Source organism: Pteropus alecto, unplaced genomic scaffold (assembly GCF_000325575.1).
Source record: "Pteropus alecto unplaced genomic scaffold, ASM32557v1 scaffold72, whole genome shotgun sequence".
Classification (NCBI taxonomy): Eukaryota; Metazoa; Chordata; class Mammalia; order Chiroptera; family Pteropodidae; genus Pteropus; species Pteropus alecto.
In genome coordinates this window covers 11729266-11741458 of record NW_006436811.1, presented here as the reverse complement: position 1 = coordinate 11741458, position 12193 = coordinate 11729266, and the positions used below count along the sequence as shown (strand labels likewise).

The 12193-nt window shown below is 33.3% G+C and overlaps 1 protein-coding gene across 1 annotated transcript in view; it reads left to right on the top strand.

Annotated features, from left to right (window-relative positions):
• The window catches only part of RBM26 (RNA binding motif protein 26), an 80454-nt gene that overhangs the window by 33488 nt on the left and 34773 nt on the right, over positions 1–12193 (top strand). Inside the window, exons 6-13 of the mRNA XM_025048190.1 lie at positions 225–485; positions 1272–1511; positions 1958–2098; positions 2451–2606; positions 7389–7500; positions 8570–8729; positions 11015–11191; positions 11889–12002. Of these exons, the coding sequence (XP_024903958.1) occupies positions 225–485; positions 1272–1511; positions 1958–2098; positions 2451–2606; positions 7389–7500; positions 8570–8729; positions 11015–11191; positions 11889–12002 (1361 nt within the window). The remainder of the gene's footprint in view (positions 1–224; positions 486–1271; positions 1512–1957; positions 2099–2450; positions 2607–7388; positions 7501–8569; positions 8730–11014; positions 11192–11888; positions 12003–12193) is intronic.

The following is a 12193-nucleotide window of genomic DNA, read 5'->3' as shown; positions in this document are numbered from 1 at the left end:
ATTAAATACAGCAACTTTGTGTGGTTTTATAGTTTAGGTCACACTGAAAAAAAGAAGCTTATCTTGAAACATTGTGTATTCATTGAGTAGTTTTAAAAGGAAATGAGGATTGTGTAAAATTTGAACATTTTCTCTGTGTTTAGCAAAAATTACACTATTTCTTAGATCTTCAGCATTTTTTTTGATAGAATATATGTTTTTAAGTCATTTATGTTTCGTTGCAGAAAGAGATCTGGTCAAGCCTAAATATGACTTGGATAGAACAGATCCACTAGAAAACAATTATACTCCAGTTTCTTCGGTACCTAATATTTCATCTGGCCACTACCCTGTACCTACTTTGAGCAGCACTATTACAGTAATTGCTCCTACTCATCATGGTAATAACACTACCGAAAGTTGGTCTGAATTTCATGAAGATCAGGTGGACCACAACTCATATGTCAGACCACCAATGCCAAAGAAACGATGTAGAGACTATGATGGTAAGTCTTTCAACTATTTCATGAAGTACTGAGTTAGTATTTCCAGCTGACTAGATTCTGAAAGTTTAGATCGCACACAATTATACAAAGGCTTAACCTATTGAAAATGGTGGGAAATTTATCTTAAGCATTTCATGAATTCCTTAATATTTTTGAAACTTCCATTAGTCACACTGACTATTGAACATCAATTTAAAGATATTTATTTGCGTGTAAGTCTTAATATATTTTTGGAGTTTCCCAAACAAGAAGAATATTTACTGAGTCATTTATCAGGGAATCTGCTACTGAATTATTCTTGACAAAACTCAGAAAGGAATGGTTGTTGGCATGTAAGTAGAACCTAAAAATGTGACTATCACCCCTGTAATTTTATAAATTAATTAAAGACTCTTAAGGTTTTACTATAAAAGTTGAATATATTGTATTAAAGCTGTAGTTGCAATATCTTTTAAGTTTTAAATGAGAGATTTAAATATAGCAGATGTTCCTAATGACAAAAATATGACATGTATATAAGTTTTTACATAAATAAGTTTTATACCATTTTGATAGCTAGGTATTTAATTTGGTGACTTTTTTTAGTGTGTACATTAGTATATTATCACTTGATAGGTGTTTCATATTATTAGTAATTAGTTGGTATGGTTATGAAATGGTTAATTATGATACGGTTGATTATACTTGTCCAATATTAAAAATATTTCTGTTTTTAAATATTTCACTTGCGTTAGAGGAAATTTATATGTCCAGCACTTTCATGTTTCTTTCAATTTTTCTTCACAGAAAAGGGTTTCTGTATGAGAGGAGACATGTGCCCTTTTGATCATGGAAGTGACCCGGTAGTTGTAGAAGATGTGAATCTTCCTGGTATGCTGCCTTTTCCCGCACAACCTCCTGTTGTTGAAGGACCGCCTCCTCCTGGACTCCCCCCACCTCCACCAATTCTTACACCCCCACCCGTTAATCTGAGACCCCCAGTGCCACCGCCAGGCCCACTACCACCCAGTCTACCACCTGTCACAGGTAAGTAGTATATGTTTATTTACCTGTACTTATTATATGTCCATTCATAGTCTTTTTAAAAAATTAATGATTTGATGCTCACTTTTGTTATAAAAGTATTTAAAGTAGTTTTATAGATGCCTGCTGGAAACTAAGAGCAAGATAGTTCCATTTAGAATATACCCCTACTTTGTTTGAAACGTACGGTTTCCAATGATTTGGAGTGGCCTTGAATTATGCCCATTCCTGATGAATCTCAGCTGCCTATAGTCCTTTATAGCTTAAGACAAACCTGTTTTGGCATACATTAAAAGGATATTTTACTCTAGAAAACTAATACAGTTTTAAGAGCTTGGTGTTTTTAGATATTATAGTTTGATGAATGAGAATGTCATGTTTGGATATACAAATAACTTATTTTATTTGTTTGCTTTCAGATGATATTTCTTATTCTTTGGTTTTGACAGGACCACCACCTCCACTTCCTCCTTTGCAGCCATCTGGCATGGATGCTCCCCCAAACTCTGCAACCAGTTCTGTTCCTACTGTAGTAACAACTGGCATTCATCACCAGCCTCCTCCTGCTCCACCCTCTCTTTTTACTGCAGGTGCAGTTTTGGCCTTCTATATTCATAATATAATATAGTTTTAGAGCATAGTTTTAGATAAAGAATTTAAAAATGTCTAGAGAATAAATTGCACTAGCAAGTCTTTTTTTTTTCCACTAAAATTATTTAAAATAAAATGTAGACATGGTGAATGTACATTAAACGTAAGTTAAAGTTATATTTTAAAGTTAAAAGTTATATTTTCTTTTTAATAACATTTTTATTTTTATAAAACAATTTTTAATACATGTGAAATGCATTAGTTATATATTAGTAATATATAGTTTACTTTTTCTATTGTCAATATAGAAAAATTATGAAGTGGAGTTTTATAATTGTTTTTTAATTACAGTTTTTGTATTACCAGATACATATGACACAGATGGCTACAATCCTGAGGCCCCCAGCATAACAAACACTTCCAGACCTATGTATAGACATAGAGTACATGCACAAAGGCCTAACTTGATAGGACTGACATCAGGGGATATGGATTTGCCACCCAGAGGTACTATAATTAATCTTTTTTTCTTATCATTTTTATGATATCAAGAGTGATAAAACGTTTATGAAGAACAGTCAGTCCCTCATTTATTGGGGTTGAGTAAGGGATGGTGTTTATGTTTGTTTCTTGGATCCTTTGGTCTCCCTTGAAAGAAAAGGTAATGTGTAGTTCCCTATGTGTGTATTGGTGACACTTTGTTCTACCATCTGAGGGGAAAGAAATTTCACAAAAGTAACATATCTTCTAAGGTAGCTTTCGTTGGATTATTTTCTATCACATACAGTCTTAATAGGTTCATTGAAACTCTTGAGAGTGAAGCTTTAATTCCTAAAGATAGATTCTTTCATAGTTTAGATAATGAAATTAGCTGTACAAACTTGTGCTTGATGTGTATTTTACTTTTGTTTACTTTTAACATGTTAGAATTTGATACTAGTTTGATTCTAACATTTTAAGCAAAAGGAGTTATATTTTAGAACATGATTCATTAGCTTTTAAAATTTTCTTGTGATTAAACTCTATCTTCTTGTGACTAAACTCTATCTTCTCCCATTTAGAAATTTCATTAAAAAGTCTGTCTCCTCTAAGAAAATTTTAAAAGCTAATGAATCATGTTCTAAAATATAACTCCTTTTGCTTAAAATGTTAGAAGCAAACTAATATCAAATTCTAACATGTTAAAAGTAAACAAAAATTAAATAAGTAACAATAATGTGGTTTAGTAAACTTGTGATTACTTTGCATTTTTTTGTTGATTCATTAGAAACTATCAGATTCTGAGCATCTACTTTGAGTATTCAAATAAGTTTTTGTATTGGAGGAGTGAGGATCATTTTCAGTTATACCCAGTTTTATTTGTATCCTTTTTGATAACATTTCATGTGGATACCTCCTTTCCTTTACCTCTTTTAAATTCTTCTTGAGACATTCTAATTACTATTATTAACAATGAAAGAAAAAACATTTTTAACAGTTTCTATGTAAGGAATATAAAATTGCTTGTAATTGAAAAGTAGCCACTTGAGATTGTGGCTATTTATCTCCTGAGTCTCTCCTACCTGGCTAGCTTAGAGAAAGCCCCTCCCTTCTTTGGGTTACTATTTAACACTTATTTTCTTTTTATCATTCCAGTACTCCTTGCTCTCACTAGAACTCCCACATCAAGTTGTCTCTTATCTTGCGCTTTTAGAGTGACATAAATATGTGCTACTACAGATCAGTATTTATTAGACCCATTTCAATGCCAGGCCAATTTTTTGGCAGTGATAAGAGAAGGAAGAAGGATCAAACACCTTCCCTTGTGCGTAAATCTTAGTGTGTGGAGGTTGGAGTTGTGATCATTTCAGCTCCACATGCATACAGTTACAAGTTATAGGAAGTAGCCCTGTTGAGAGATGAATATCTGGTATACCTACTTAGAGCGCCTTTTCCCATAGAATACATAGTGTTTAGTACTGTTCTTTAGATACATCACATACTATTTCTCTGAGCCGCTTTAGGAATATATTCTTTATTAATATCATTGTTTTCATATACCACAGAACCGATTTAGCAACTCATTTAAATTGAGGATTACCTGTACTTCTATCTCCATAACTTTTTTTAGTCCCCCCTCTCTCCAGAATGTTCTCATCTGTTGCCCATTTGGTTTGAAATTTAATGTCATGGATTGTGACATCCATAATTAAAAACTTGTATAATTTTTTATTATATAATTATGTATTTCTAATAGCCCGCAGATGCCCTTAATTTAAATTTGTCATAGACTATTATGTGATAATTATCATGCTTTATACTTTAAACTTGATGGGGGATTATCATTATTAAACAAATGAAAAAATCTAGGCCCTTCGATGCCTTGGAATTACTAATATAAATGTGACCTAGAGGTCCTGATAATGGTTCTTTCCAGATTTTAAGGAGGTCAAAATTTGATAGATACTCTCTTGATTGTTTATAGATAGGTAGGAAGAAGGGCTGAATAGTTTTCCATTTGCCTTCAACAAAACCAGTGCTGAAAATTTTAACTGGAAAAACTATTAAAAGAATATTGGGGTGGGGACCACACTACACATAAATAATAGACACATTTCCTTCTTGTATACCCAGAGGAACTTGACTTCTTTTTTTTTTTTTAACTCTCTTTTAAGTAAGTGACAATAAAAGAGAATCTGAGTGAGAGACTACAGATGAATTGGAGCAAACACATCACCACTGCTGAGGAAAAACACATCACTGCCTCTTTTAGTGAATCTTAAAGACCACACATTAAAGTAAAATTGGATATTGGATAGCTCAAAGACTCCGCAAAAGGGCCAGTGAACCAGACTTGTGAGGCAGAGAAAAGTCAAAAATTCTGTTGCAGAACTGGTCTTATAAACATACCACTGGGCAAAGAAACTGCAGCTTGCACTGTGAACATCACCCATGCTAGATACTGGATGTTTCCACCTGATCTGTTGTAGAGTTGTGTAGGATAAATCAGAGTTAGCCAGAGAAAGCGGGTAGATAAAACATATATACCCTAAAATACTTTTAAGAAACTGGAAGAACTTTGTGACTGGAACAGAGGGAGCAGGAGGCCAATTAAAGACATTTGAAGAATTCTAGAGAAGAGGTGATAGTAACTAGACTAGGGGAGTAACAGTGGGAAGTGAAAGATTTAACTTTAGTAGAAAGAATTGGCAATCCTTGTATCTTACTGGATTGCAGAACTTAGAATGGGGGTAAATGGAGAGAATGAGATTAAAGATACCAGGTTTCTGCTCTGGAAATTGGGCAGATGATAATCATTGAGAGGGAGAACTGCTTTGGTAGGATATAAATTTAGCTTTGGAAGTGTTTAATTTGTTGTGTGCCTGGGACATTTGAGTAAAAATGTCCAAAGTGAGATAAGATCTGGAAATCCAATATCTGTAAGAGACAGCTGGCTAGAAAATACAGATTTTGGAATCATGAGCATGTAGAACAGTGGTTCTTAATCTTCTGTTCCATTTAGTATAGTGCAAAGTAAAGGAAGATGGAAGGAGGCATACCCAAATCTGCAAGCCTAACTGATGACATAGGTTCCAAAAGCCATTCTCTTGTATCTGATACTCCCTCCTTCCCCCTTGAGAATCACTGAACTGATGAATGAAGCTATGGCAATAGATAGGATGTCTTGGGGAGATTATGTATAGTGAGATTAGAAAGCTCATGTTAATACCCTGGAGAATGCCAACACCGAAGCAATGGGCAGAGAAAGGGGAGCTTATGTAAGACACTGAGAAAATGAAGCCAAAAGGGCAGAGACAGAAGCAGGCAGTACTGAAAATCGAGGGAAGGTAATATCTAAGAAGGAAGGGAAGAGGATCAGCAGCATCAAATGCTCTTGAGAAGTCAAGAGAAGAACTGGGATGTAGTCATAAGTTTAAGCAACAAGTTAAGACATCAGCTACTTTAGCATGAGCAAATTAAGTGCAGTAGTGGGAGCAGCTGCTAATTTCAGAGGATTAGTAAATGAGTGGGTTTTAAGGAAGCAAAGTTATTTAGCAAGTGTAGACATCTCTTAGGAAATAGCTGTGAGGGTAGGGAGAGAAAAGGCTGTCACAGGAGAGGAAAGTGGTCTTAGAAAGTTTCTTTTAAAAATAGAGTAATTTGTGCTTGTTTAAATGTTGATGGGAAGTGTCAGTTTTAGAATCAGCAGGGTTCTGGGCCACTGATTTTGGTAGCTCTATATAGGATAGGTTGATGGCAGGAGAATCTGGAAGTAGAAGCTCAGGACAGTAGACTAGGTAAAAAGTAATGCATATTTGTACCTACATTGTCTCAGTGGAAAATGAGAGGAATACAGCTAAGATAAATTGAAAGGATGTGGGCAGAGTCAGAAATCAAATATGACTGGGAAAATGGTAGTTTCATTAATAGAAATGTTTAAGATTTGAAAAGTACTTTAAATAGGAAGATGATTTGTGCATAGTTTTAGGATACCCGTAGAAAGCAGAAGATGGCCAGAGAAAACCAAGAGGTTAGAAATTTAGGACTGGTCCTCAGAGCAGAGTTCACATGTGATAGAGAGATTGATTGATGTGGTCTCCTGTGTAGAGGTTGTAGTTGTAGCCATGAGAAAGATTGTGCTGAAACAGATCTTAAGTTCTTTTGGTTAGTTATGTGTTTAGAAATACTAAGAATAGGATTTCTACAACCACTTTATTCATCTTTAAAAAGGGAATTTTAAAGTTTTATTTTTCTATGGACTAAGGTTTGCCTATTTTAATCTTTGCTATCATTTGGGAGTAACAAGTTAAATGTACTGTATCAAACTCAACTAAGTAAATGTAAAATGTTGACAGTAGCAGATATTTATAGCTCTTTGGCACTACATTTCAGTCTCAAATATTTACCTTTTCAAAATCAGGTATGCTATAATTATGTTAATATGTCGATATTTAAGCAGCTCACTTCAATTACAACTCGAGTTATCAATTCTTTAAGGTCATATTTGTGGCAAGGATGATGGCAAAGGGGGAACAGTGACATGGATTTCGCCTTCCCAGAGAAGTGGCCCACAGAGTTGTTGTAATTTGACATGTGAGAATTACGGAGACTCTTCTTTAGTTAGGTTGAAATGAATTTGGAATGAGTTAAAATCCCTTAGATTACTATATTTGAATGTACGTTTATATATTTTTTAAAATATATATTTGGACGAAAAGTCAGAACTTTGTTTCAGTATGAATTTAAGGAAGTAGCTATGATAAAAACAAAATATTAATCTATGTTTTCTCATATTTTCTTTTCAAACAGAAAAACCTCCTAATAAAAGCAGTATGAGGATAGTAGTGGATTCAGAGTCAAGGAAAAGAACCATTGGTTCTGGGGAGCCTGGAGTTACTACAAAGAAGACTTGGTTTGATAAGTAAGCTGGCAGGGAAAATTGAGGAACATTATTATGCAGTAATTTTTAATTATTATGACTGTACTGTTTTTCAAAATATAACTCATGATTTTGTTCTGTAGGCAGTCCTCCACTAAAGTGTAAGTTTTCTAAAATTTTATTAGTTGTCTGGTACTTGGAAGGCATTTTCAGGTATGGTTGAGGACATAGTTTTTCCTCTTTCCACCTCCACCCACCTATAAAAAATTATTCCTTATGTTATAGATGCCATTGAATACTACCTATATAAAGGATAGTCATGAGCTCCTTAGTAGGGAAGAAAATTTGGGTCAGGTCTGGAAGGAGTCTTTAGCATATGAGTAATTCCTGCTAAGAGGTGTAAAGGGATCTTTTTCAGGGTCGGGGAGGCTGGATAGGCACTGAACTTGTCAAAGAAGGGCTTCAGAGAAAGTAGTAAGGAATCAGAATGTTGGGGTGTGTATGATGATTCATTTATAAATTTGCATGCTTAGGGAGAGACTAAGATAACACTTAGAGCTTTAACATCATGTAAAAATAGATGATTTCTAGTTGTGTCTGCCTTTAATTCTGTGCTTTAGGGTAAGCAGTGTAATCTCTCTGGGCCATAGTTTTGTCCTTTTAAGTATCAAATGTATGGCCTATAGTTCTGACATTTTTTTTAAGTTGGGAAGTAGTTGAGATATTCATTCTTACCTTTGAAATAACATTTTAAGATAAGATATATTTCAGTAAGCTAGCTTTTGCAGAATTGGAACAAAGGTTATAGATGCAAATTGACTGAAAAGGTGCTAGGACCTTTCCTGCTAAGAGTTTTATGTAGAAGTGGATTGAAAATGGCAAGTAACAAGTGATATGGAAAGACCCTTCTCAGTTGGCTTCCATAAAAAGTGTGAACAGTATTAATTTGGAGACTTCATTGTTTTGGAAAAATTAAATTTCCATTATCAACCAGTAATTTCAATGTTGAAAAAAAAAAAGGAACTTAAATTGTAAAACTTTATTTTTTTGTACTTGATAGTGGTTAATATTTATAAATGAATGTATTAATTTAACTTGAATTTTGTTACAGACCGAACTTTAATAGAACAAACAGCCCAGGTTTCCAGAAAAAGGTTCAGTTTGGAAATGAAAATACCAAACTTGAACTTAGAAAAGTTCCTCCAGAATTAAATAATATCAGCAAACTTAATGAGCATTTTAGTCGATTCGGGACCTTGGTTAACTTACAGGTAAGAGCTATGAAATGATTCTGTCTTTGCTTAATTATTTAGGGAGAGAATTTAATGTAATGAGAAAAATACTTTTATGAAAAAATATGGAAAATTTGGTGTTATTCTAAATTTAGACAATTGGATGTGAAATGAAACTTTATATTTTAGGAAAAAAAATGTGATTTTGAATAACTTTTATACTTTGAAAAGGCAGGAGTTTTGATCATATTATACACTTTTTACCTAATAGAGGTTATGAAATTATAGCAAAGTTAAATAATCACACTGGTAAAATCTAATCTTACAGTAGTTTTTATTTATTTAGTTTCTCAAAGTCATTACAACAGAATGCTCTAGTCAGATTATTTTAGCTTCCTCTATGTTGGGATGCATTTAACAGATACTTTTAGGGCCCAGATACCATGTAATCCATAATTAGCTTAAACATTTACTTTTTCCTTTACCATTTTTGAACATCTTTCAAGATAAATGTCAGTGTAACTTGTGTTTGACTTCACCTAAAATTAGACTGTTGGCTTGGGTGCATGTAACTTGTGAGGTTATTTAGTATCAAGTTTATATTATATATGTTGAAATAATGTTGGGCTTCTTTTTTTCTTTCAGTTTGTATAGTATCTTCTTCAATTAAAATTATTTCCCATCATCTGATAAAAATAAATTTTAGAGAGTATAGCTTAAGTTGATAATAGGGAAATTTTTGTTTTCTTGCCTCTAGAAATATAATATTATAAAAGTAATAGATGAAAATAATGCATGCTTATTCAGAGTAGGACAATAAAGATTTATATAGAATTTAAAGAAAATGGTTTCCCTTCAACTCTTTGTCTCTCACATTTCTTAATTACAATGTTAATTACACATAATTACAATGTTAATAATAATTTACTGTATCCTAGAATTTTGTTTTGCATTTCTGTATCTACTTTTCAGCAAATATGCAAACTTAAAAATACATATATATTTTAAAATACACAGACCCATAGTACATATATTATCCTGTAGTTATTTACTTAACCTTGACTGTCTCTGAATATCTTTCTATGGCAATTCAGTTTGATCTGTCACATTTAGATCTAGACAAAAGAGTTCTCAGAAAAATTTTTCCTCACACAAAAATTAACTACACTGGTAATATTAAATTTAAAAAATTTTTCAAAGCTAAGGGGTGAAACATGATATCTCACAGTTCAATTTGTGATATCTCACAGTTCAATTTGTTTTCTTAATTGTGAGGTTGCTATTTTTTCATCTTTTTACCAGTCTTTTTGCTATATCTGCATACTACCTGCATTATTATTTATAAACTACACGTTTTTAAAAAACAGTTTTAAAAAGCCCTTTAGCTTTATTTTAATTAAACATTGATGCATTGATGTTTTAAATCCCAGTAATGTATAATTATCAAAGTGCAACCTAAAATCATCTTTATAGTATTTATTGAATGCTTACTATTTACTCCCTGTTCTACATAAATTATTATCTGACTCTAACACTACAGTGTGGTGTTATACTACTTATGGAAGAAGATACAGAGGCACTGAAAGGTTAGATAACTTGCGCATACTCTTGTGAGAGTAGCAGTTAAGGTTTGAGCCAGGTAGGTAGTTCGATTCAGAGCTTATGTTCTTAAATTTTATTTTGTATTGTTTCACACCACCAGTAGTGTATATACCACAGTTTGGAAAATACTGCTATTATCGAAAGAATAAGAACAAGGATTTTGAGGTGAAAATCCTTGTATTTACTACTTATTAATATGGGTCTACAGAATCACATACTCTTTGAATCTGTTTTCTTATGTTTAAAATATGATTTTATTTTTTTCTTAAATTTTCTCACACTTCTGGAAATATTTTTTGTGAGAATTACATATTTGGAAAATTTTACCGATGGGTTTTTTTTGTAATTTTTCGTTAGAGATCACTCCTTTAAAAGTATTTATGTGGTCTTCTGACTCTGGATCTTGGCCAAGTCACTCATTGACCTAGAGATTATTTCTCGTCAGTATTAATATTGGGAGTAAAAATACAAACATTTTGAATGCTTGTTTATGCAGTGAGCATTCTCTGTTAAAAGTGTCATATAGAGGAGGCTCGTTCCACTCTGAACAGTCCTCAGTTACCAGTTCTTCTGGCCTGAAAGTAGGCTAAGGTACTAATGTAGATTAAAGGGAGTGTAAAGACAGAATCTTAAGAGGGACCAGTATTTCATCTGTTGAGGAATTTTACTGGATGGAGCAACAGATTCATTTGGAAATTTACTCTTCTTATTTTAAATCTTAGGTTGCCTATAATGGTGATCCTGAAGGTGCCCTTATCCAATTTGCAACATATGAAGAAGCAAAGAAAGCAATATCAAGTACAGAAGCAGTGCTAAACAATCGTTTTATTAAGGTTTATTGGCACAGAGAAGGAAGTACCCAGCAGTTACAAACTGCTCCTAAGGTAAGAGAGAAATTTGTGTAAAATTAAATGCTTTTCTTAGAAAGCTCTTAGCATAGTGTTTAAGAGCAGAGGCATTGCCGTCAGGTAGACTTGAGTTCAGATCCTGACTCAACCACTGTTAAATGTGTAGACTTGAGGAAGTTACTTTACCTTTCTAACTTCTTTCATTTTATCGTGAAGTTGATCCCTAGTTTAGACAATTATAGGATGATATGTGGAAAGCATATAGAGAAGTCGTAGATAGGAGACACTCAGTACACTGTAGCTGTACATCATCCAGAAACTCAGATTGTGGGTTCATCTTGGAAATCCTTCCTTCTCTCCCTCCCTCTTTCTGTTTCGATCAGTGAATCACTGTGTAATGTTAGATTAATTGCTAGTAGAGGTGTCTTACAACGGTTTGTTTCTCGATTTAACTTTCTCCTGTTTGTTTAAAAAAAATAATGAGGGGTAGATTTAAATTTTTTCTCTACTTTATAAATAAGTTATTATATGCAAGGAAAACTGTGTGTGCACATGTGTGTATGAGCGAGAGGGAGGGAGAGAGAGAGAAGGAATCTGGAAGGTGGCTAAGTTTTGATTATAAGATGTACTTTTAAGACTTCCTCTGTAGGGGCAATTTAGTAGCAAATAACAGGTGACTTTCCATGCTCATGAACTAATGAGCTTGTTTAACTTTTTTTTTTTTTTTTTTTTTTTTTTTTGGGTCAAGGAACACGCCTTTGACAAACATCCAAGACAAAATACATACTCATGTATGGGTCCAGTACCTTCAAGTACTGTCGAACCAGCAGAAGCTCAGAGTGCCAGTTCAGACCTTCCTCAGGTAAGTGAAAAGTCTTATTATTGTACTTGTCACATAATAGGTTCTTAGTAAAGTAATTTCCCTTGGTGATTTGAATTATAGTTAGTTGTATGTATTTTATACAGAAATAGGATAGTCTGTACATATTTGAACTTCACTTGTAAATTTTTTGTTGCTATTATAACATTTTCACTTTCTACTTTTTCTATAGT